The sequence below is a fragment of the Medicago sativa genome, chromosome 3, assembly GCF_051527215.1.
Source record: "Medicago sativa cultivar Bolivia chromosome 3, Bolivia_mono, whole genome shotgun sequence".
Taxonomy (NCBI): Eukaryota; Viridiplantae; Streptophyta; class Magnoliopsida; order Fabales; family Fabaceae; genus Medicago; species Medicago sativa.
In genome coordinates this window covers 99,070,415-99,096,715 of record NC_140751.1, presented here as the reverse complement: position 1 = coordinate 99,096,715, position 26,301 = coordinate 99,070,415, and the positions used below count along the sequence as shown (strand labels likewise).

General features: G+C 34.0%; 2 protein-coding genes across 2 annotated transcripts; one reads left to right on the top strand and one right to left on the bottom strand.

Moving 5' to 3' along the window:
• The first annotated feature begins 1,114 nt into the window (after positions 1-1,114).
• LOC146942750 (Leucine-rich receptor-like protein kinase family protein) lies at positions 1,115-5,401 on the top strand. The gene is made up of 3 exons (XM_085756817.1): positions 1,115-1,287; positions 1,647-4,296; positions 4,743-5,401. The coding sequence occupies exons 2-3, from the start codon at positions 1,701-1,703 to the stop codon at positions 5,096-5,098; spliced, it is 2,952 nt and encodes a 983-aa protein (XP_085612943.1). The 5' UTR covers positions 1,115-1,287; positions 1,647-1,700; the 3' UTR covers positions 5,099-5,401.
• Positions 5,402-16,666: 11,265 nt separating this feature from the next.
• HB-8 (homeobox-leucine zipper protein ATHB-8) lies at positions 16,667-22,502 on the bottom strand. Its single transcript, XM_085756819.1, has 18 exons — positions 22,101-22,502; positions 21,837-21,996; positions 21,476-21,561; positions 21,225-21,315; positions 20,613-20,708; positions 20,402-20,515; positions 20,195-20,278; positions 19,923-20,078; positions 19,760-19,834; positions 19,556-19,662; positions 19,272-19,467; positions 18,751-18,936; positions 18,528-18,608; positions 18,136-18,270; positions 17,703-18,028; positions 17,496-17,595; positions 17,179-17,328; positions 16,667-16,995 (listed from the first exon to the last, which is right to left on the bottom strand). The coding sequence occupies exons 1-18, from the start codon at positions 22,316-22,318 to the stop codon at positions 16,849-16,851; spliced, it is 2,508 nt and encodes an 835-aa protein (XP_085612945.1). The 5' UTR covers positions 22,319-22,502; the 3' UTR covers positions 16,667-16,848.
• Positions 22,503-26,301: the final 3,799 nt, after the last annotated feature.

Sequence of the window (26,301 nt, the reverse complement as noted above, 5' to 3'; positions counted from 1 at the left end):
TCCTCTATCGGTTGTAGCCTTACTTACAATACAAAATTGAACACTTTTATATCTATGGTGTGGGACTTTTAACATTGCGCCACCGCTTAAACTGCAAATACTATTCTAAATAAAGAGTAAATTAGTCAAGAAATTATATGAATATTCTATATTCTATCAAAGTAATTAATTAACGTTGTCCATAAACTTGAATTTGTGTGAAACTTTGTCTGTACCTGTTTCCTATCACTTTCCATTTCCAACAACAAAAGTCGTGAAGAAGCAATTAAGTAATGCATTCATGAGCGTAATGTCCCATTCTCCTAGTTAATATACACTATTCAAATATTCCTGTTATTTTGCATGTGGTTGTGCCTTTTCCAAACAGAAATGATGAACAATGGACCAAATAGACATAACAGCTTGCATCTAAATTGGTTTACAAAGTGGTAATCTTCATAACTAATCTTGATTATATTGTTTTAATGGTTCAATACCAACAGACAGAATATTGGAATGAAAAATCAGTTAAAAAGCACCAATATATGGTTCTGAGTTCTGACAACAATATACAAATTGATCATACCAAGATATAATGAGCAAGTCTTGCTAGTACTGCTCATGTTTTCAATTCTAATTATAATCAACTAGTAAGGCCTGTAACGAAATACGACAGCATCAAAAGCATACACATCCACACACCATTACGACTTATACATATACAAATTTCATATACACAACTTAAGAAAACTAATCAACAAAACATGAAACTAAAGACATGTCATTTTTGACATGTCATTTTTATTGATTTTTATGTGTTTAACATTTTATTGAAAGAAACTATAACAATAGAAAGAGTATGAACTTTCAAGTGTTTCTTTTCAACGGTTACAGAAATTATTTGTCACTATCCTAAGGGCTAAAGGAGTAAGCCAGTCAAAAAAGAACATTTTGGTAACAATCCGACAAAATCAGAGCCTTTTTTCCAATATCTGTCCCTGTTTCCCTTTCAACCTTTTGTATTCAAACACCATTCTCGAACAAGTCAAGGTGCAACTTGGTAATTATATTACAACTCAATGCCCAATTCCACCGCTTCTTTCTATTTAAGCATGCACTCATGCCTCTCTCTCACATTCAATCTATCCTCTTCAAATAGTATTTCAAATAATTCGATTCATCACTCTTCTCTCCCTTCCTTTGCTTCCAGTCCAAGTAAATTCTTCTCCATGCTCAATTCATTTTGACCAAGACAGAAACATCGACCACATAATAACAAGTGATCCATCCTCCAATTATGATTCTTAGGTATGTAATTATACCAATCATTCCTTTCCACTATATAAATTCATGAATATAACCATGCATGCATGTTCCTTAAAATAACAATAATAATATGAAATTAATACTCTCTAAGTCAAATTTTCCACTCATAGCCCCCTGCAAAAGTTGCATTATTTTCATTTGTGTCAGAAACAGATACATCTATTCTTTATTTTCTTAGTGAGGTTAGTCCCATACTAGTACTTGTAATTATATATTTATTTGTTTTCTTTTCTGTCCATTATTTTTTAAGGAATCACACATACTACTATAATTGAACTTGATCACATATCACTAACATAATTATAAAAAGTTGCACTAATCATTTTGTGCCCTTTATACAGCTTGTGATCCGAGGTGTTAAATACAAAGCAGATACAAAACTGATTCAGGAAGACATGGCCAAAGAAACTCCAGCAACGTTTTCAAAGTTCCTTAATTTTATTTGCCTTTTCATGTTCATGCTCAACTTCCACTCAACTCATGGAGAAGAAGAGTTTGAGCTTCTCTTATCCTTCAAAGCATCCATCAAATTCGATCCTCTTAACTTTCTCTCCAACTGGGTCAACACTTCCTCCGACACTATCTGCAAGTGGCACGGCATAACCTGCGACAACTGGTCGCACGTTAACACCGTGTCACTCTCAGGTAAAAACATCTCCGGCGAGGTTTCCCCGTCAATTTTCCAACTTCCACACGTTACAAACCTCGACCTCTCAAACAACCAGCTTGTTGGAGAAATTGTTTTCAACTCTCCTTTTCTCTCTTCACTTCTTTACCTCAATCTAAGCAACAACAACCTCACTGGCCCCTTACCTCAATCCTTATTTTCATCATCCTTTATCAATCTCGAAACTCTTGATCTCTCAAACAACATGTTTTCAGGCAAAATACCTGATCAAATTGGATTGCTATCAAGTTTAACATATGTTGATCTAGGTGGCAATGTTTTGGTTGGAAAAATTCCAAATTCCATCACCAACCTCACAAGTTTAGAGTCCTTAACTTTGGCTTCAAACCAATTAGTAGGTGAGATTCCAACAAAGATATGCCTAATGAAGAGGTTGAAATGGATTTACTTGGGATACAACAATCTTTCAGGAGAGATACCAAAGAACATTGGAAACTTAGTTTCATTGAATCACCTTAATCTTGTTTACAACAATCTCACAGGACCAATTCCTGAATCACTTGGAAACCTCACCAATCTTCAATATCTCTTTCTCTACCTAAACAAACTCACTGGCCCAATTCCCAAATCCATTTTCAATTTGAAAAACCTTATTTCACTTGATCTCAGTGATAATTATCTTTCAGGAGAGATTTCAGACCTTGTTATCAACCTTCAGAAACTAGAGATTCTTCATCTCTTCTCAAATAACTTCACAGGTAAAATTCCAAACACCATAACATCTTTACCACACCTCCAAGTTCTTCAACTCTGGTCAAACAAATTGACAGGTGAAATTCCACAAACACTTGGAATACACAACAACCTCACAATCCTTGATCTTTCTTCCAACAACCTCACAGGCAAAATCCCAAACAGTTTATGTGCGTCCAAAAATCTTCACAAAATTATCCTCTTTTCGAACTCTCTCAAAGGTGAAATCCCAAAAGGATTAACCTCTTGCAAAACCTTAGAAAGAGTGAGACTCCAAGACAACAATTTATCAGGAAAATTGCCATTGGAAATCACCCAATTGCCTGAGATATACTTGTTGGATATCTCTGGAAACAAATTTTCTGGAAGAATCAATGATAGAAAATGGAATATGCCATCACTTCAAATGCTTAATTTGGCTAACAACAACTTCTCAGGTGATTTACCAAACTCTTTTGGTAGTAACAAAGTTGAAGGATTAGACTTATCACAGAATCAATTTTCTGGTTACATTCAAATTGGTTTCAAAAATTTACCAGAGCTTGTTCAATTGAAACTCAACAACAACAACCTCTTTGGTAAATTCCCAGAAGAACTTTTTCAATGCAACAAACTTGTTTCATTAGATTTAAGCCATAATCAGTTAAACGGCGAGATTCCTGAGAAACTCGCCGAAATGCCGGTTCTTGGTCTACTTGACATATCAGAGAATCAATTTTCCGGTGAAATTCCAAAGAATTTAGGAAGCGTTGAATCGCTTGTAGAAGTTAACGTCTCATATAACCATTTTCATGGTGTGTTACCTTCTACTGAAGCTTTCTCTGCAATCAATGCAAGTTCAGTTACCGGTAACAAACTCTGTGACAATGATGGTGATGTTTCTAACGGTTTGCCACCATGCAAAAGTAACAATCAGATGAATTCAACAACGTTGTTTGTTTTAATTTGTTTTGTATTAACGGCGTTGGTTGTTTTCGTTGGTGCTGTCGTGATTTTCGTGCTGAGAAAGAACAAGAGTTTTGAAGTTAGAAGAGTGGTTGAAAATGAAGATGGAACTTGGGAAGTAATTTTCTTCGATTTTAAGGCTTCAAAATTTGTTACAATTGAGGATGTTTTGTCTTCGGTTAAAGAAGGAAAAGTTATCACGAAAGGAAGAAATTGGGTTTCTTACGAAGGAAAATGTGTTTCGAACGAAATGCGATTTGTTGTGAAAGAAATAAGTGACACGAATTCTGTTTCCGTTAGTTTTTGGGATGATACGGTGACGTTTGGGAAAAAAGTGAGACATGAGAATATTGTTAAGATTATGGGAATGTTTAGGTGTGGTAAAAGAGGGTATTTGGTTTATGAGTTTGTTGAGGGGAAGAGTTTAAGGGAAATTATGCATGGTTTGAGTTGGTTAAGGAGATGGAAAATTGCTTTGGGGATTGCAAAAGCTATTAAGTTTTTGCATTGTGAATGTTTGTGGTTTGGTTTGGGGAGCGAGGTGTCGCCGGAGACGGTTTTGGTCGACGGAAAGGGCGTTCCTCGCCTTAAGCTTGACCCTCCCGGAATAGTAACGCCGGTTATGGGTGTGAAAGGTTTTGTTTCTTCAGCCTACGTTGCTCCAGGTAATTATTTACTAAATGTCTATTTTGTCCTTTTAATTTGTGATAGTTGGAAATAGATCCCCTAACGGCTATTTTTTGCTTGCTTGCGCTACTTGAAATTGAAAAAGAGAGATTAAAAGTTACAACTAGCTCCCTAACATATCAAATAAATTTGTAGTTTTTGCATGCGCCCTATAGCTATTTTCTAATGAATATTTACTCATAATTTAACGAGCTGCAACAACTTTTACTCCAAAACCTTTTGCAAATAATTATAATTTAAACTACTACTATCATTTTTCTCATTTGTCAAAAATAAAATAAAATCATTGTCTTCATTTTCATTGGTTTAGTTAGTGGTAAACCATAATTAAAGGTCTTGTCGGTCTTATGTTATGTTATGTCGTACTCATACTATATATTTTTTTTTTTATTAACGTGAATAATGGGAATTTTATGTTTTTCAGAGGAAAGAAATGGGAAAGATGTGACAGAGAAGAGTGAGATATATGGTTTTGGAGTTATCCTGATTGAGTTATTAACAGGAAGAAACTCTGTAGACATTGAAGCATGGAATGGTATTCATCACAAGAATAATATTGCTGAGTGGGCCCGTTATTGTTACTCTGACTGTCATCTTGACACGTGGATAGATCCTGTTGTAATGAAGGGTGAAGATTCATTGACCTATCAAAACGACATTGTTGAAACCATGAATCTTGCACTTCACTGTACCGCAAATGATCCCACCACAAGGCCATGCGCAAGAGATGTACTCAAAGCCCTAGAGACTGTTCACTGCAACACAGCCACTCTTTGCTGATTTTCGTTTTTTTGCGTGCTCTCTGATATTTTTTTTACAGTTTTTGAGATAAAATAATCTCTTTTTTTTTGCCCCCTTTGAGTTTTTTCTCTCTCTTTTTTATTTGTTTAAAGTTTTTAATTAGTTTAGCATAAGTAAGTTTTTTTTAAGGATTAGTAGTAAGTTGTTTGTTACTGAAGGCATTGTTAGGAAAATGTTTGCTTGATATTTTATATATGGGCATGCTATGCTTTGAGATACTTGTGATGAGTGTAAAACTAAATGTAAATAAATTGAATGAATGTTATCAATAACTTAATGAAATCAATGCAACCTCTATATTATTTGTAGTACTTCTCGTTATATCAACAATTTAATACTGCCTCTTTCCCGTTTGATTTTATCGGTAGACTTCCTTAGTTAGCTTAACCGATCATGAAGAGTCTTTGTGAGAAAGAGGTAAATAGAAAAAAAAAATATGGATCTTGCTTAAAAAATAAATAAAGAGTAAATTACACTTCTCTCCCCTCCCCTCAAAGATGCTTGAATTACACTCTCTCCCTTCTTATGTTAAAATATACACTCCCCTCCCTTATAAGATGCTTGAATTACAACCCTCTCCCTTAATAATTAAATATGCAATGCACTTTAAATAACCATTCTTTATTGTCTTTAGTAATTTTTCACATATTTTAATTTTATTTTAGGTTGTTTCATATTTTATAATAGGGTTTAAAACTATATGTTAATGAAATTGTGAATAGAAAATAGCAAAAAATTTGTATTCAATTTTTTATTATACTAAAATTGACCCGCAATACTATTTTTTTCGAAGTGTGCTAGATTTTTATTTTTTTGCAAGATTATTCGAAATAAATAAAAAAATATTGAGGGAGTAAAGTGTAGATTTTAACATAAGAGGGAGGGGAATGTAATTCAAGATTCTCTTAGGGGAAGGAAGTGAAAAGTTTTCTAATATGTTTTGAATAAGAGGGGAGGGGAGTGTATATTTTAACATAAGAGGAGAGGGGGGTGTAATTCAAGCATCTTTAAGAGGAGGGGAGTGTAATTTACTCATAAATAAAAGGTACTTTTGTCTTAAAGATAAGTAAAAAACTTTCCAAAAAAAATTGTATTTATAAGGAGATGTAAAACAAAATGATTGATATTACTTGGAAGCTTTTCAAATGAGTATGATCGTTAATTTATAATTAATGAAAAAATATAGGTGTTGTTTCTTGCCTACTTTTTTTTTTTTCATTATTGTTTTGCAATCACAATTCAAAACCAATTATGCATCCAATTAATAGATTTATCAAAAATTTATTTTAATTAAAATAATTAATCGGTATAGCATATTATAATTTGTAATCAACATACACAATACCTATAATAGAGTTAGAGTTCACTCATGAGATTGTATTTTTTTTTTTTTTAAGAATCGTGAGATTGTATTTGATAATACTTCTTTTGTAACTAATATATTTTTAGACTATAAACACTGAATGGAAACTATTGGATATATCTAATTCTAAGCTTTAATTTTTACTTTTTCCCAATATATATTTTTCTTTTGAGGGGAGATTGCATCAATAGTTATATTTACTTATTGGAAAATACTAACAAGTATATTTAGGGTATGTTTTTTTTTTTTTTTTTTGAGCAACATATTTAGGGTATGTTTAAAATACAAAAGTAACAAGTTTTATATTAAAAATTGTGTAGTTATGACTTTTATAAGTGTTTGACTTCTTATTAAAAAGAAAGTGTTTGACTTTTATTTTCAAAACAAAAATTCTTTTTATAGGCTTCTTAAACATATCTTTATGACACTTATTAGCAAGACCCTTACTTATTATCCGTACTTAATTAACTTCAAACTAGACTTGCATGCCAAAAAAGATTACTCTAGAATCTAGATGTATGCCAAACCTACAAGAGGATTGGGCATAATCATGGAATGTTACTTCATTTTATTAGTACGAGTGGAAGTGTAACATGACAACACTCACTTTGTGGTGGACCACACTTTATATGTTCACAGCGGTTTTGCTGGTAATTTTTGTCCTCTTGTTAAACATTTTTTGTTTTATTTCTGAAAATTTCCCCACAATAGCCAATTAAAAAACAAAGCAAAAGAATTTCATAAGGCCAGCGTACATTCACGCTGCACTGCACAACGCTGCATGCAGAAGCTCAGTTTGGCAGCGAGCAGTCATGGAGTATCTTGATGCTGCTATGCTCACTTCATATTTCAATAGGGAAGGTGTGAATGTGATTTTGTAAACTATTCAATGAACCTTAAGAATCAAACCAAACTAAAAATTACCTGATCTATTCTGATTTAGGTTAAAAACCAAAATGAAATCGAGTTGAATTGGTTCAGTTCTCAGTTTTAAATTTTGAAATGCAATAAACCGATTAACTTCAATAGATTCACAAAATTAACTTTAACTTAACTCCAACATTTTACTACCATAATATCCTAAACAACATTTTAGTCAATGTGCACACAAACACTAACCGGTTTTTACTTCACAACAAACTAAAGTTTGTTTGGATGTCATGCCGAATGAAAGACGAAAGAGAAATAAAATAGAAGAGGATATTATGTTAGTAAAATGGTAAAAAAACATTTTTCTTCACTTCAAAACAGATAAGTTAATTTTTTTTTTCTTTCTATTTTTGTGTGTGCTTTATTATGTTATTTCTAACTTAAAAAGTTATTATATTTAATAGCATTTTCAAACGAACCGATCAATCAAATCAAACGGTATACCATCGGTTTAGTTTGGTTTGATTTCACTTCTGAAAAATGTTAAAAGCCAAACCTAACTGATATACATTTGATTAGTTTAAACATTTTTTTGACCGAAAGCGAATCAAACCGAACAGATAAACCCAATATAATATCAATCATCAAATTTACATTAGTATAAATTTTTTTGAAAAAGAATTTACATTAGTATAAATTGAGACTAAAAGAGATCCCTAGCTACATACTAGTATAGACAATTTACAAAACATGGCTTTGGTATTTGCTGCGGCCAGCTGATGATGCAATCACAAAATCAAACATTCAAAGCAAAATTTTCTATAGCGATAATAAGGCAAACATTTTTGCTTTTTTGGTCTGAATGCAAACTTTAAAAGGAGACCTTCAGCGATGTTATATATGATTATAGGACTGTTAAAAAGACTATGATTAGATTTCTTCTTTCTGGGAGACTCCTATATAACTTTTTTTTTCCGATCTTGATGCAAGTTGGAATACATGATGATGGCTTGCTTCACATTAACAATCACTGATGATGATTGAGTGGCGTCTTTATCTCCTTTCATACTCAAATAAGGGATTGTGCTACGTACCCTAAGAAAAATTTCTTCATTTTTCCTTATTTAATATATACTCCATTCACTATATATAAGTGATTAAAATTTTCCTTAATTAATTTGATTTAGTTTAGTGTATGATTAATTAAACACAAAACACAATCCAGCTATTAAGTAAAAGTATCAGTATAGGTTGGGGATGTTCTCAACCAGGCCAGACCACAAACTTTCTATAGTGGTCCACTTTCCTTCCATGTTATGATGATAATGTTGTAAGTTTCTTTTACTTAAAAATAAAACTTCCTTTTCCTTTTTTTTTTCATCCTTTAACATTTTTTCCTCGCGTTATGACCACTATGTAATGATGGTTGTGCAAGAATCCTTTTGCTTTTCTTGAATATAACTGATCATGTAGGAGTTTCCACAGTTAGAAGATTCCATCAGTAAAGATGAGTCTAAACATAAAAATATAAACTAGCAGCTATGTGACATTATGAGAGCAAACCAGCTCATGATCTCTTACAAAGTTACAATATGTTTGTTCAATTTTCTCAAAAGCCCCCCCAACACAAGATTTCAATTATATCCCTTGGAGACCATGCAAAAGGTTCTTTAATTTGGCTTCATTCTTTGATCAAGTCAAAAAAGCCCCTTTGTCTCTGATTTTGTTCTGTAAAGTCTTCTTCTTTGGATATCTTTGGTGTTTAAATTCTTATTGTCTTTACATTTTTCACTCCACTTTGTTTGGTGGCGGATCACATGGGAAGGGACAATCCCTTCCCACCATGGGAAATTTTTTTTTAACCATGAGATTGAAAGGGAACACATATTTTATAATGGTCTGCCCACACTATATCATCCTCAACCTTCTCTTCTCCAGCAACATCACACACTCCCAACCTATATCATCCTTGTTCTTCATGCAAATGAGTCTTAAACTGAGTTGACTCGGTCCGAGTCAACCTAAATCATCCTTGTTCTTCAATAAAATGAGTCTTAAACTGAATGATGCAACATTCCCGTTTTAGCCAAAAACCAAGCTTTTCTTTAACACCCAGGATCCCGTTTTGAAAAAAAATAATACTACCCAGCCAACATAACTAACTCCTCCATCCTTTCTACCCACCATACCAGCAGCACCACCACAATAGCAGCCATTGCGGCTTGCGATTGCTGTTCCCAGATTCCATTATCGCCAAAACCCCAACATATCTATTCATGAGTGTTATTGGGAATTTTACAAAATACTACTTTGGAAAACCAAACACTTTTGGAAAAATATGCAAGAATCAAATTTTTCCTGGGAGCTGTGATACAAGTCAAATGGCACAAAGCCCCTTGGAGGCTGCTTGATTCCACTAGGCTACTTTGCCTGAATTTTAGCCTACCTTCCCATCTCCACACTACGAGTTGGAACTCCCTTATATAGCCCTGAAAAATCCTCATTCCAAATGGCGATGATGAAGAACTCGGTGGCTAACGAGTTGACTCGGTGGCTAACTCGGTGGGAAAATAATTTTTTTGCAGGTGGATGAGGAATGGGAATGAAGGAGAGAGAATGGTTAAGGAAGATAATGAGAAAAAAAAATCTAGTGCTGTGAGAACATGGTAATACAGTGTGCTTCATTTAATCAAATGGCAAAAATTAATTGACCCATGGTGGGAAGGTTTTCCACCTTCCCATGTGAAATGCCACCCACTTTGTTTACTTTGTAGATTGATCACAACAAAAACAACTTTCATATTTGCTTCTACAGCTGGCTTTAGTTTTTTGGACTTTATTGTACCTAATGATGATAATCTTTGATCCACGTGCAAGTGCAAGTGCAACCCGTTAGATTGATCATATTGCACTTTGTACACATAAATAGACCTACTTGACTCAATTTAAGGAGTTCAAAGTAGAGAAAAAGGGATTATCTATAGTTAGTGCGATATTTGAGTATTGACCAATACACATTAGAAAAGTTAGTATGAAAGCTATTTGCATTGTTGAGCGTGAAAACATGCATTGTGTGCTAAAGGAAAGGGATAAATACACTGTAGGAGGTAGTGAAGCAAGCACTGGACATTTAAGTATAATCAATATCTCACAAGCCAGCTTTTGAAATTTGGGTTCCTGCTACAAACTTAATCTTATAAAATACCAAAATATAAAGTGTAGAATGTCTCTCATGTGTGTGTTTCAAAGTCAAGAATGCCATTCACTTATATAAATACATTTAATATGAGACTCTCAACATACCCTTACACTCCGGCCATATATTTAGAGGCTCGAATAAGCCTCAAACTCCTAAACTCCACTTACTAAGCCCCTCAATTATGGCAAGGGCTTCATAGCCTCATTTTTTTTTAAGCCGATAATGTTTTGATGTAATTTGTATAGAAATTCTATTTCATTATTTGAATGGGGAACTCTTTAGTATCGGATGCTTTATGGCTCTAAACATGTAGGTTGAGGCTAAGTTTTGAGGGCCTACATAAATCGACAGCTATTCAATACTCCCTCCGTCCCGGAATAACTGACCCATTTTCTAAAAAAAAGTGTCCCAAAATAACTGACTCATTTCAATTTTCAATACAACTTTCATCATTCCCAATACAATATAACACTAAATAATACTACTTTTATCATTCCCAATACAATATATTCCACTTTCTCCTTCATTTATACATTTTTCTTAATCTGTGTGAAAAACCAAAGTAGGTCAATTATACCGGGACGGAGGGAGTATTCATATCCCGTGTATGATTATACATTTAAAGCATGAATCGAGTAGCTCGATACTAGATGGTCTAATATATAACTTTGAAGTTATAAAGTGAAGATATCTGCCATCTATAAACACATTTATCAAACTATATCTCATCATATGAGACATATTGCGAATAAAATGCATATAAATTGGTGCAAGTGCGATATCTACGTGTGTATGATCACATGATAGAAAACATCACGAGTTAAATGAACATTCAATTGAAGATTTGGAGATTGACTTTGTGGATTGTAGCAACTCTCTTTCTTGGACTAAAGTGCATATTGATACGCTAATTAATAATTGTGATTTTAGGTTAATTGGATGTAGCCAATGGAATATTGTTACACATAGTTGGGTAATGTGTGATTAAATCTAGTCAATTGAAAGTGATGATGTACATGTACTCATCCGAATGAATAATCTAAAAGAAACTTTACTTTCTGTCTATGATTTAAACTTTACTCCATAACTTTGTTTTGTCTCTCATTTGTTAACGTGCCGGGTCAAAAAAGATCACACCAACCCCTCCTTACCACTCGCAAAAACAAAAAGAAAAGACACTTTCAGACAACTCTGGGGTCGATATCCCTTTCAAATGATGGTAAAGCAAGTAAAGTAATCACAAACTTTAGTATTCTGTTATCCCAAATATACAATTTTAAGCACTGTAATTATCTGCTCATTAGGTTCCTTGCTTCAAGCAATTTAAAGGAGATTATTAGAGCACCAGTATAGCAATACCAGGCTGCTAATAACTAAAGGCAACCAAAAAGCATGTCAACTCAAAACTCAATTTCTTTCTTGAATTAACCCTGATAATTTAGAGTTCGACCACCCAACTCAAAACTTACATAATCATTTATTTAGTCACTTTCTAGTGAATGTGAAAGTTTGACCAACCGGTCACACTTAAATTATAAAAAATCTCTCCAAAGTACGAGCACCTAGCATTACTATATTTGTATCACCGCTAACGCCATCTGACTTTACATCAAGACTAATTTCCGATGTGTTAGAGTATCGAACCTATGTCAAAAGTTAAAGAACAAATTTTCAACCAATTGATGTTAGAGACTAATTTTGATTCAAGAATCCTATGTTTATGGATCCACTTATATACTCCCCCATCACGTTGAGAGAAGCTTTGATACAACTTGTTGGAGCTGTCAGAGGAGAATAGAGAGTAAGATTACAGCAGTAGCAAACTTCAATCAATATCATATATGTAAAAAATTATTTCTGATTATTAAACACAAAATAAGAGAGAAAAGTTTCGCTTTCTACTTGTGGGCATAAGAAAACCATGAAGAAGGTTTTAAAGAAACAAAGGTAAACACAAGATGTTGAAATTTGAATAGAGTAATTAGTTAGATGATTGTAAGATTAGCAGATTAATATGAGAGAGAATTTGAAAGCATTTGATTATACGAGAATTTTGTTGTTTTGGTATAAAAGCCCTTGGCTTGAGAGCGCCCAACTGTCTTTATATCAAGGAGCTCCTAGAGCATTCATAGAAAGGGTAACAAATTTATCAACAACAAAAAAAACCATGAAATAGACTTTGACATAAGCTGAGGTAAATCCTAGGCATTGAAATTTGAATGGAACAGTTAGTTAGATAACTTTGATATTATCAGATTAATACATGTGAAACTTTGGAAGAAGCATTTTATAGTTTTATTACGCGCGAAATTTTGTTGGAAAGCCCAAAGATAACATTAAAAAGAAGACTGTTTCGTTTCCTAATTTCCCACATGACCACATGCAAAGAACAAATTATTCATATCCTCTTTAAAAAAATACAAAACATAAAAGCATTTTTTTGTGGTGAAAACATAAAAGGATTGATATACATCCTATAAACAAGCTCCTGATGTGAATATTGTTTATTGATATAGTATATATTATGAAGAGTTGTAAAGCTCCAATACTTTAAAAATGGTGAAGAATTGTGTCCTATATATTCCCTTTTTAAAAAAGAATAAGAAACAAAAATACATAAAAGACTAACAGCGCTATCAAACACAGATTGTCTCTTCTAACCTCCAAAAAAAATAGGGTTTCTCGTCACCACCCAATGATAGTTGTTCCTTCTTCTAACCATCATCGCTAATTGCCTCCATCAACACCTCCGATGAATTCTACTATGTTTCTCTTCTCTCTAATGCTATGTTTCTTCTGTTCTTCTCCCTTTAATATCTTCTTATCTTCTAGTAGTCAACATTTGACAACGGTGTTCTTTTCTGACAGTATTAATGGTGTTCATTTTGGATGGTACTAATTATATATGTTTAATTATATTCTAATTTGTGCAAAACAAATATGTAATTGTCACTTGTTCTGATCATTTTCATTATTGTGAATGTTTCTTTTTTATCATTTTTAGTTATGTTTTATACATTGTGCACTTATAGTTTTAAATTTAATTTTTTAATAACGTATCGAGGCTGTTTCGTATCGGAAATTTTAAAAGAAATTTTGTATCATTGTATCGGTATTGCATCTGTATCGTGTCAGATATCAGGGCCTTCATAGATGAAGAGTCATAAAAATTCTTGTAACCAAAAAAAAGATTCATAAAAATTTTAAAATTTATTTATCAAACCAAAATATATGCGTCATGAATAATCTAATCTAATCTGGATAAATAAACTTTCTATAAAAAAAAGTTGCATTACAGTATTGTCATTGAGCAACCATAGATCGTGAAAGAAGTGGCTGCTCATAAATGGTGTCAAAATTTTGCACTCAGATATAATGAGTAGTAAATACAAGTATGACTACGACAAATTAAGAGGGAAAACAATTGGTTAAAGGTAAAGCAGGAACCAACGAGTGTTGGACATACCTATCTCAAATTCCCAACACTTTAATAATGCTTGACAAGGAGAACCCTGTGAAAATAGACGAGTGAATCATCAACTTCGTCCCTGAATTTTTACGGGTCGGCCAACTTCGTCCCTCAAATATGCGAAATATCAATTTAATCCCTGAATTTGTTAAATGTCAATCAAGTTAGTCCTTCTGTTCGAACGGAGCGTTAACGGGGCTGACGTGGTCGTTAACTCTCACATGTGAGACGCCACGTAGGCAGGGACTAGTTTGGCCGATAATAATAAACATTTTGAAGGACTAAATTGATTGATTTGCAGAAAATGTTTTGGCTTTCTTCCCAAATGGTTCTTTTCTTCCCCAACGGCTCTTTCTTCCCCAATTGTATAAAATTGGAACCCTAATTACACAATCTACACTCTAAAATCACCAAAATTTCCTCCAATAATAAGTGGTCCAGTTTTGCCCCAATTCAATAAACTTCAAACCCAAATTTTTTTGTATTGAATCTAAAAGCCAAAATCCTCAAAATTTCTTGAAGTAAAACTATTGAAATTCAATCTGAAATGATGGGGGGTGGGAATATGGGAAAAACAGTTATGAAAGTCGAGCTTCATCTTCAAGCTCCAAGTTTAATGGTGTTGTGAGAGTGCTTGAATGTTGGTGTCCTAGAATTTGTGTTGTTAGAAAATCCAATACTTCAAAAAATCCAGGAAGGTCATTCTATGCTTGCCCTCTGTCAAAGGTATGTTTAACTAATGAAAAGAGGTTGAAGATGATTGAGAAATGTAATCTTTCTGTAATAATATTACCATCAAATTAGTCCCTGAATTATTTCTCTATCTATCAAATAGATCCCTACGTTATATTAAAAAATCATCAAATAAGTCCCTGAATTGTTTAATCAGATATCAAATTGATCCTTGAAACATATGTGTACAAAATAAACTAAAAAAGGCAGAACACACAAATTGAAACTGAAATATTACATAGGCGAAAGTCATAGGTCATAAGTCATAAGTCCGAGAAATTACATAGGCAAAAGCAACCCAACTATGGGGCATTAACAAGTCATAAGTCTTAAACGGCAAGTTAAGCAAAATGAAACCCAACTATGGGATCTATTAAACTCCAGGAAACATCACTTCTTTGGAAATCCGGGAGTTCGTATAAACTCCATGAATTTAGTAGGTTGAGTCGAACCGGATGGACCATAGGTTGGATATGGAACCCTAATTATGCCAGCAGGAGTTGGATGAGCTAGCAGAACCCCTCATTGGTGTTTGCTTAGGCCTATCAGTTGAAAGAACCTGTCCTCTAAGGCCATACCTCCTTGGTGCAACACCCTGAAATTACAAATTCAATCAAATTAGTCCCTAAAATCATAACATAATCAATCATATCAGTCCTTCAATTAATATACTAATTGCCATAACGATCCTTAAAAATTAAGAGTCATACATGTCCAGCATTTTCAACAACATTTCCTGCAGTTTCTGCATTTCCAGGCACAACATTATTTGGCACAAAGTTAGGATCATTATCCAGGAACAACATTATCTTTCATTATCTGGCACAAAGTTAGGATCATTTTGTTTATTTTGTTTCTGTGATCAAAACTTAAAACAAAAAAAGAACAAAATGATCAAAACTTAAAACGAAAAAACAAAAAAACGGACAAAAACAGGGTGAATACGAACACAGAAACTTGATAAACAACAGGAAAGGCGTTACCTTTAATCACAGCCGAACCCAGAAACTTCAAAAACGTTAGAATCGCCGGAGATGATGATGATTTTGGAGGGGTGAGAATGGAGAAAGTTTTAGAGGGAAGGAGAAGGGTCAAGGACGTTTTTGATGTTTTTGACTGAAATGTGAAGAAAAAGGTATGGGTAATGCAGGGGCAAAATGGGAAAAGCAGAAAAAAATTAACTGAAAAGTGAAAACTGAACTTTTTCCAAATCAATCAAATTAGTCCTTGAACACGTGGCTTCCTTCTTGCCACACGTACAAGACAACACAGCATGCAGGGCGACAGGTCAGCATGGCTAACGGAGCACTTGGACGAAGGGACCTTTTTGATGGACGTCTGACAAATGCAGGAACTAAGTTGATATTTCGCAGGATGAATTTGACCGACCCGTGAAAATTCAGGGACAAATTTGATGGTTCACTCGAAATAGACACATAAATAGAAGCGAAGTGATTGATGCTTAATTTCTTGCGTAGGAACTATGTATATAAATAAATTTCGAAGCCATGCCATTTGAGTTTGAGGACACATATAAAGAAGTGATTGTGTTTGTGACGATCCTTAACCATTCAAAGCTTTCTTAAAATAGAATTTTAGAGAATCAAAACTGTTGAATGCTATCTAATCATAAATCACATAGTACTGTGTTCAGGTTTCATTATCGCTATCTTTCACTATATGCTACTGGCCTACATGGGGGCAGGCACAGCACAAGTGGGAAACATAGCCAAAAAAAGTGATCACCTGTTGTCCTTCAATTCCATCAGGAGTTGTTAAGTGATGTTGATAGAATGAGTCCAATCAATGAATAATAGGGGACACAAATGTTTTTTTAAAATTTTATATTTCATAAATTATCAAGGACGTATCAAATGAGGAGGAAAAGAATAAAACTGGATATGTACGAATCTCTAAAAAGTGTAAAGGGAAAAATATATAAATAGCAATAACTAAAAAGAAATGAGTCCATAGGTGGTGCATATGCCCACAGCAATATAATAGTTATAGAGCATTCTAGTGATCATCCAAATACCATAGATAAGATTAAAGGTTAGCATTTCAATCTATTTTCCTACATCCTATCTTTTAATCTACTAGACAAAAGACCAATTGATGAACATGAAACAGATGCAATGAGCAGATTCTTCTTCGTTCAATACTTTCCATGCTACAGCTCTCTCATAAGTTATTGGCCTCCCCATGCTGGATAAACAAATACCACCTTGAATACACATGAAACCCTGCACCAAAATATTTCATATATCGTTACAAATTGAATGTTGATCGACATATTTTGACATATTTTATTTGTCAAGATATCCAAACTTCGTCGCATACATTTTTAATTATAGTGCAAGCGAAACCATTTCCCAATACCCGTTAACATCAACATACTCTTTAGAAATATTTAATTAGCACTATACCTGCTGCATTATCTGGGGGAATTCAGAGCACAGGGTTTTCTTTCCATTGTCATCAAATATCTTTTCTAGGGTGATGTCTTGAAGTGCAACCAGGGTGGTTTCAAGCATGTCAAGTCCAGCTTGATTCGCAAACGTAAAAACGGGTAATGCCTGCCAAAATCATATTTAAATTTAAATTTAAATTTAAATCATTTCTAAAACATTATATTATATAAGGAAAAAAGTCACAACGTTTGATTTAGCGGTGAGGAGTTTCGGTAGTATGTATTAAGTTCCAACCAAATTCTTATCAGAAAAAATATACTAGAAGAAATTACCTTTAAAGAGCAACACAGAACCGCATCTGAGTGATGCCAAAGGGATTTAAGTATCGATTCACTCCCTTCACATTTAAGTAGTTCTGCGCCTAGATAGAATCTGCGAAAAAATGTAAATTGCCGCCCGAACATGATTAAGATCATCATTCATCGAATCATGAACTGCTGTTATGCATAGTGAAATGGCTTTAACTGACACGCACATACCTATAGCTGTTACAGATCCACCGAGTAAGCGTTTGTGCTTCAGGAGTTCCAGGTGGTAAGTGAAAAGCATTCTGAGAACCAAAACGCGAAGGGGAAAGTGCTAATGAAACTCTCTGAACAGATGCAACAATGCTACGCACATACTGTCGCGCCATAGCTGCGATATTATCTTGAAGATGGGCTTCAAATGCAAACTGGAACGCTATTGTCATCACAGATTTTGTGTTGCCCGAATGACCTGAATTGTCACCCCCTGCTTTGTTTCCAGTGGTTCCAACCTCAAGTGCAGAAGCAAGATCGAGTGTGCGGTTAGGACTAGCAGCATCCTGCATCGTACATAAGACAAAGAAATCAAAATCATCACTCCAACAAGAAGTGGAAGAATTTCAGAAACAATATCGTCAAATCATGAGTCAACATAAAGAAGACTTGCCGTGCTAGATTCAAGAGGTATGATACGAAAACCAGAAGGCAAAATGGGTGCATCATCAGAGAAAGATGCATCAATTGGAGCAAAAATAAGCTCTGCACTTGTGCCAACTGCATGCTCGTCCACTCCACTACAAAGCTGAGGAAGATGCAATCAGAAGAATAGTTAGCTATGCACATGAGGTCCGAAAGCATCTTCTATAATCAGTGCTATGTAAAGCAGCTTTCACTCGTTATCAAAATTAACATGTTCATAGTACTAGTGCATTTCCAATAGAAGTGTTTTCTCTCAATTGCAATTATAGAAGGACAATTTTGATTTTTCTAGAAGACTGTAACTAGTTGAAGAAACTGCAAATAGATATGTTCAAGAGAATGGAATTCTAAAATACTTACTTGTAAGAGGAAAATATCACCAGGCATTGTAATATCATCCCTATAGTAGCCCATGTTCTCAAGCTTGATAACCTCCATGAACTGTATTACAGAAAACCACTGGTTTGTTAGTCTACAAGCCAAAGACGAAAAACATGTTTGATTTATTTTTTAACATAATAAGCTAATTACTAAATACTAGCTAACATGTAAGAGATAACAAAATCAGGAACAAATAACTTGCCTCTTCGTGCTCAATTGTGTGAGCTAGTGGAAGAATAACCTGACCACCAAAAGCTCCTGCTCGGGCCCCTGGCAAGCTACATGGACCAGCTTTAATGGCAGCTGCTGAATAAGCATCAATACTTGTATCTGCCCATTCTGATCTGTGTTCCCGCAAAAATCTAAGAAGAATAGCCGGAGGGACATTCTACAAGGACAGAAAAATAGCACGAGATGAGACAACTAATAAATACATGTAGTAAATGTTTGGATTTACTTTTGAGTCTATTTTTCGCGTCCAAGTGATTTTACTGATGTCAAAATGGTGAAGCTACAAAATAATAGCTTGTGGTTGGCCGAGTATCAGAAGTCATTTGGTGGTGGTTCCAAACACACCAATAACTTAGTACTATTCCAAACACACTAGTAAAACTTAATATAATATATAGTACTCAAGGGAAAGGAAAGACAACTTTAAGCTAGTATATGAGCATTAAACAGCATCCATAAGTAGTGAGTACTAAGAATTTTAGTGAATGATACCTGTAACAACATGGAAGCTTTGGCACATAGCACAGAACTGGTGGTGACAGATGGAAATCCATTGTTATAACCAAGATTTAGTCCCATCATCTTGCTAGGTGATGAATTCACAAGAAGGGTGACATCATCAATTCCATCACTATCTAACATAGACCATCCATCATCTGTAAACCCGTTGACAGCTTCGTTGAATCCCCTGTAAAATAAAAAGGAAGTAAGTTAGCTAGATCAATTAAATAAGTAAAGCTAGTAACAATGCAATTGTGAAGGAAAATGGCACAAACTTGCTCAATCTTTGACTAAGCGCACGTAGAGCTGCAGGCCGCCTTCCCCATCCTGTCACACTTGGCTGAGAAACTTCTTGAGAAATCTGCCTTAAATGACGTAAAGCCTAAACGACAATTGCAGGGTTACAAAACAAGTTAATTCAAATACCAACATGTTTACCTTCAAATCTATATATGGCAATGGAACTACAATATACTTACTGCCATAGTTGTTCTCTGAGCAAGCAGCATGGATGACTCATAAAGTGGGCGCAAAACTTCAGGCACACTCCAAGGCTGATTTCAAAGAATCAAAAGTGAGTTAACTGAAAGTTAAGTAAATATGGTTTATTTTATAGAATAAGTAAAAGGTATATTTAGAAACCTCTAAAAGCATATGATCAACAATATGAATTATGGATCCCCCTCCTTCACAGGGTCTAATCAGATAACCGCTAGGCAACACTTCAGCTCTAACAAAATGCGGCACTGGAGGCATACTAGGACCATTCTGTGTGTTGTTAAGTGATCTTTCACACACCTAAATATTGATATTGTTAAAATCATAAATAAATATCAGAGTTTGAGTTGAAGGATATAGGACTGTTAAACATGCAACCATATAGGTGCATAAACATGTAGATACTAGATACTTACCACAAGACTGCCATCCTCCAAAAGTGATGTGTAGCGCAGCAACCAGAAGTCGCGACCTGGTGCCAGAGTTGTTGGCGCATACAACTATATAACAAAGATGACATGTTAGATTTCGTTAATGTGGATTAGAAAGAGTGAAAAATGTACCAAGTTATTATTGTGACTAAGATATTATATTAAGTAACTTTAGATTATAGATAATAATACCTGCATGTAAAGCAATTCAATGGTTCCTCCATTTCCTGTGGACATAACATTTAGAACATCCACAGTTCGACAATCACGATACCATGAGAGCCTATCTTTGAGGATTTCAGCAACCTGTAAAGGACATCACAAATTTCTTGTTCACTCAATGCATATTACTGGGATTGCTGTTCTTAATAAATTAATAATGAAGAGGAAGGAAGTTAATTACCCTTGCAGGTTCAAGACCCACGAGGCCGCAGGCACGTGCAGCCACTCCAGGGGAACCATGAGAAATTGCAACGATTCCAATGGAATCCGGACCAGGCTACAAAACATTCATCACAATAACATAACATGAGATCAACATTTACATCACATAATTAGGAAAAGAAAATATAAGAGTGTTGGTTTATGTAGTCCTTGGCCAAAAGTCTTGAGTATAAGGATGTTTTCATAAAATATAAGAAAAAGAAAAATTACATCACATAAGGAAAAGGGTATAAAGGTAAAAAAATCAATCAGGATATTTTGTTCATCTCATAATGACCGACTTAGTTGACGAAAAAATTGGTCCCAAAATGAAAGAATCTTTCAATTTTCAATGTAATATTAATTATTCTTTTACAAATGTAACCTTTAATTAACACTAATGAGATACTACCATACCAATGCAGTTAAAAATAGTGAATGTTATTAAGGTTTGTTTGGCAGCAGTAAAAAAAGAAGTTGGTTTGGTTCATGTAGAATTCAATAGTGAGAACTACTATAGTACTATGTAATGCAAATAAAGGGAATAAATTAAGAAGGTGAAATAAAAGGTAAAGAAAGTAGGGTAATTAACCTTCATCCCGGGCATTTGGACCCACTCAACAGCGGTTCCAGTAGCCTTTGATAGAAACTCTGCTAAAGTCTCCTCTGCAATGGACAAAAGTCTGCAGATCGAAAGCAACAACACAAAGCACCATTACTATCCAACGACATACATTGGATCAGTCATGATATAAATATAGTATAATACCAGTATAGTACTATAGTTATATGGTATATACTAGTAAAATAGCAAAATACAAGGGTTTGTATTTGATGACTTACCCAGCAGGGCTTGCATCCCTTGGTGGATGCTGCTGACCGCTTGTTACCACTGACTCACAACTCGTGTCCGTAGTGGCAAGGGTCGTCTGTTAAACAATGTTCAATTCAATCTCAACTCAAATATCATATGAAAAATATATATGTATATTGAAGATAAAGATTTTTTTTTCTTTTTTGCATAGATCCTTAAAATAATGATTTTAGCTAGGCAACTTGACCAGACTCAAATGGCAAAATTTACCTAACATTTCTTTTATGATCATAAATATTGACCTAACTTTGATGATCTCAGCTCAAGGATATTAAACATATATAGTAAAAAATGAGAAAGCTATAGAAAGAAGAATATGATGATAATTACATTTTGTGTATGTTGGCGGAAAAACGTGTTCTCGTACACAAGGTGTGACACTTGTTTCTGCAATCTATCATTTTCCTCCATAAGCAGTTTGTTCATTGCTGTTAACTTCCTGTTCACAGCTTGTAACCTTCCAGCTTCTTTCCTCTGCTTCTCTCTGCACCTGCAAAATTAATAAACAACACAAAACTTTCATTAATTTATTAATATACACAAATCATGCATGCAAACAACCCTTTTAATTTGCCAAATAAATTATAAATATACCTTCTGTTCTGGAACCAAACTTTGATCTGTTTAGGTTCAATATGAGAGAGAATAGGACACTCTCTAATGAGTTGTTGCCTGCGAAGAGAAGTAGGTTTTGGACATTCATGGTAGAGTCTTTCAAGTGCTTCCACTTGCTCTGGTGTGTACCTTACGTACTTTCCATTGTCCATTGCTATCTTGCTACCATCTTTGCATCCTGAACTCACTGCCATCATCCTAATTAAGCTACCTTCTTCCAAATCCAACCCAACTCAACACAAAATAATCTTCTTTGGTTTAAAGCTTGTTAAGAGAGGGAAGAAGATGCATGAGACATGAAAGAAAGAGAAGAGAATGATGAATATTGTGTGTGTGCAATAGGAAGGAAGGAAGGAAGGAAGCTTAAAAGAGATGTTGGACAGAGTTTGTCTGTGACAATTGTTGGTTGTTATAGATCATTATACTATACGGCTGCAAGTGTAGATATGATATGATATGATATGATGAAATGAAATAAATGGAGTTTGTATATGATATATTAGCGTGTCTTATGCAATTGTATAAAGAAAAGTAAAAAGAAGTACTATATAGTGCGTGGTAGATTGGGATTGGGACAGAGACAGACTGTTGGGTTACTTCTCAGTGAAAAACCCCTAATATGCCAACATCTTTTTTTCGTTTTGTTAATTTTCACATCATTCTCATATCTTCTTTTAGCTCTTTTTTGCCTCTTGCTTTTCTTGCACTACTACTTTCTTTTTCCACTTTCCAACACTCCAAAAACTCTCTCTATGAGACTACTTGTGAGAGAAAGATTAATATGTGACCCACATACACACTAATTCACGACGCGTGCCATTTAAATATTCATAGTGGACACATTCAAAAATCATATTTTATTTAAATTATTATATACTCCTACACTACTTTAAAATATAGTATAGATAAAAGTAACATGATACAGTACCATCCTATTTTTTTCACTATGTCACAGCGACAGTGAAAATGTGTGCATACATTGTTTTGCTTTTTTCATATCAAATCTAATTTATGTACTACTTCTGCCCATATGCTATATTCAATTGTAAGGAATTAACTAATACTTCCTCCGTCACGGAATAACTGACCCATTTTCTAAAAAAAAGTGTCCCAAAATAACTGACCCATTTCAATTTTCAATACAACTTTTATCATTCCCAATACAATATAACACTAAATAATACTTCCTCCGGTCACTATTATAAGCAAAAATCAACTTTTTAGGTTCATTCATTAAATGATGTATTTGGTCTATAATATGGACCAAATACATCATTTAATGAATGAACCTAAAAAATTGATTTTTGCTTATAATAGTGACCGGAGGGAGTACTACTTTTATCATTCCCAATACAATATATTCTACTTTCCTCTTTATTTATACACTTTTTTTAATCTGTTTGAAAAACCAAAGTAGGTCAATTATATCGGGACGGAGGTAGTACTAATTTGTACTGGAATTTGTCCACGCTCCAAAATTGGATCTATTTTGTGGCTAGGACATATCACAAGCATTAATAGAACTGGCAACAATATGTGTCAATTTACACAAACTATATGATGGGTTTAGTACATGTGTCAGAATATATACCTTAAACTGATGATGACGTGACTGTCATACATCACGTGAACTATACAGACAAGATGAGACCGTATATTTTTTGTTGTCATCGGATTAAATATTTGCGCATGCTAGTGGAAAAAACAAAATAAGTTAGGAATTTATCCTAACATTAATTTGGGTTCCACTTTGGTGCCATTAATGGCATCAATGGCACCATCTAATTCCATCTCCACCACACACACATCACACACACATCCCCACGCGGACCCACACACATCAATGATCAGGATCTCTGCTATGGCACCAATGACACCATTTCTAAGTCACTAAAGTATTTCCCCATTAATTTATAGTAATGCATAAATCTTGGCAGTTAGGACTGTTTTTATTGTTTAGTTTAGCTTCACTTCCATCCTTGGAATAGACAAAACTAGTTTTCAATATGTAAATTTAATTTTGATATGTTTGGATATTTTTCTGGTATAGTTGATTTTATATTAATAATTGATTTTAACTTGATGTTTTTGTCACTGAAAATTTACTTGTATGATATTGTGATTTTTCAAAATATATAATTCAAATTCAAAAATATACTTCATGTGTGTTTGATACTTCATGTATATTTTCCAAAAATATATATCCAAATCCAAAACAATTTGAATTCAAAATGCGACTTATTGAGCAGATTTGATTTTACCAAACTCATTGCAAATCCAAAGTAATTGGAATTCAAAATGCAACTTATTGAGCTGATATGATTTTAGCAAACTTGTTGCAAATCCAAAGCAATTTGAATTCAGAGTGCAACTTATTGATTAAGTGCAAGTTTTGTTGACACGATTTCGTAATCATGTCACGATTTTCGATGCAGAATGTGATGTTGCTACTTGAGGCAAATCATGACACCATTTGTGGATAAGATTTGTGTATATTGGGTCGTACGTAAGAAATCGTGACACGATTTTGGCAATCGTGACACAATTCTGACAGAATTAGCGCACTATATAACCTTCACATTTCATTTTTGAGGTAGAGCTTCAAGAGAGGGAAACTTGAGAAATCAAAGGAGGTAACTTTAGGATTGAAGGTTTTTTATTAGGGTTCTCTTGAGAGGTTCTCTTGGGTTGGAAAACATTTGTAAACACCTTGGGTGAGTGGAAATCATTGAGTGTCTTGTTCATTGATGAGATTGGGAAAAGGATAGAAGTTAGAGTTTGTTCATTGTGATTTGTGAGCTTGTTGAAGCTAATTTCTTGTGACATTTTGTATTTTTTTGTAAGAACTCATTGATAGTGGATTGTAGAAATCAATCTCTCACCCAGAGTAGGTCAAGTTGGACTGAATAAGCGGGTAAACATTTTTTAGTGTGTTTGTTTCTCTTCGCTCTTTATCTTTTGCTTGTGGTTTTGTTTTTTTTTCACATGATTTCTTAATTAGATCTAGGTTTGTTATGTTGTTGTTGCTTGTGATTACTTTGATATTGGTTACTACTTTCTTTTACTCCACACATCATGGTATTATTGGTGTGATTTTGAGTCTGAATTCACAACAAATTCTTTATTTATGAACGGGATCACCAATTTGGATTCTATGTATATATAATACCAGTAATATCCTAGATGATATTGTTGAGAAATACTCCCTCCGGTCCTTATTATAAGAAACAATTGACTTTTTTGGTTCATAAAATAATTAATGTATCTTGTTATAAATATGGACTAGATACATCACTTACACAATGAACCTAAAAAGTCAACTTTTTCTTATAATAAGGACCGGAGGGAGTATATTCATTCATACTACCTCCATTCCTTTTTAATTGTTACATTTTGACATTTTACACAAACCAAAATAATCAATAAATGTTACTACTTTTGATACTATTGTGTTTACTTTTACTATAATGGCCTTATTAAATTAATATTTCATTTCACATGTTTATCTCTCCACGATAAATATCTAAGGATAATATTGGTAAAACATCATTTAATGTTGCATTGAACTTTAAAAGTGACACTTAAATAGGAACACAAATTTTCTCTAAAAGTGGCAACTAAAAAGGAACGGAAGGAGTAGTTACCGACCATAAAGAACAAGGCTCACCATTTTTTAACCCCGTAATTATGTCTTTGTCACCTAAATATGTTCTTTTTTGCATGCTTACATACGCAGCATAATTAAGGTTCTTTGCATGCTATGCGGGAGAAGTTAGGTTAATTCCTTTTGAACCACGTAGTCCACCCCGTATTATATACTCTATTTTGACAATTCTTCCTAGGCACCCCAAGCCATCTCATTAAACAAAAAGTATGCAACACGTAAGTACTTTGGCCAAAAGAGAAAAGAAAAATACTGAACACATTCGTGTTTGTTGAGGGGTTCTCCTCCTTCTCATCAATAACTAGTCCTTAATTTCTAGAAATTCTAAGTAGAGAAAGTTTAGGAGGACTTTAGAAAAATCAACATAAATTAATAGATTCGTCAACACGCTGCTACCAAATAATTGAGTCTAGATAATATGAATATAAATTCCGCATTAATTACTAGAGTAAAACACATGTACATTCATATAGTTCAAATTTAAGTACTTCATGAGCTAGGAATTGGATCGGGATC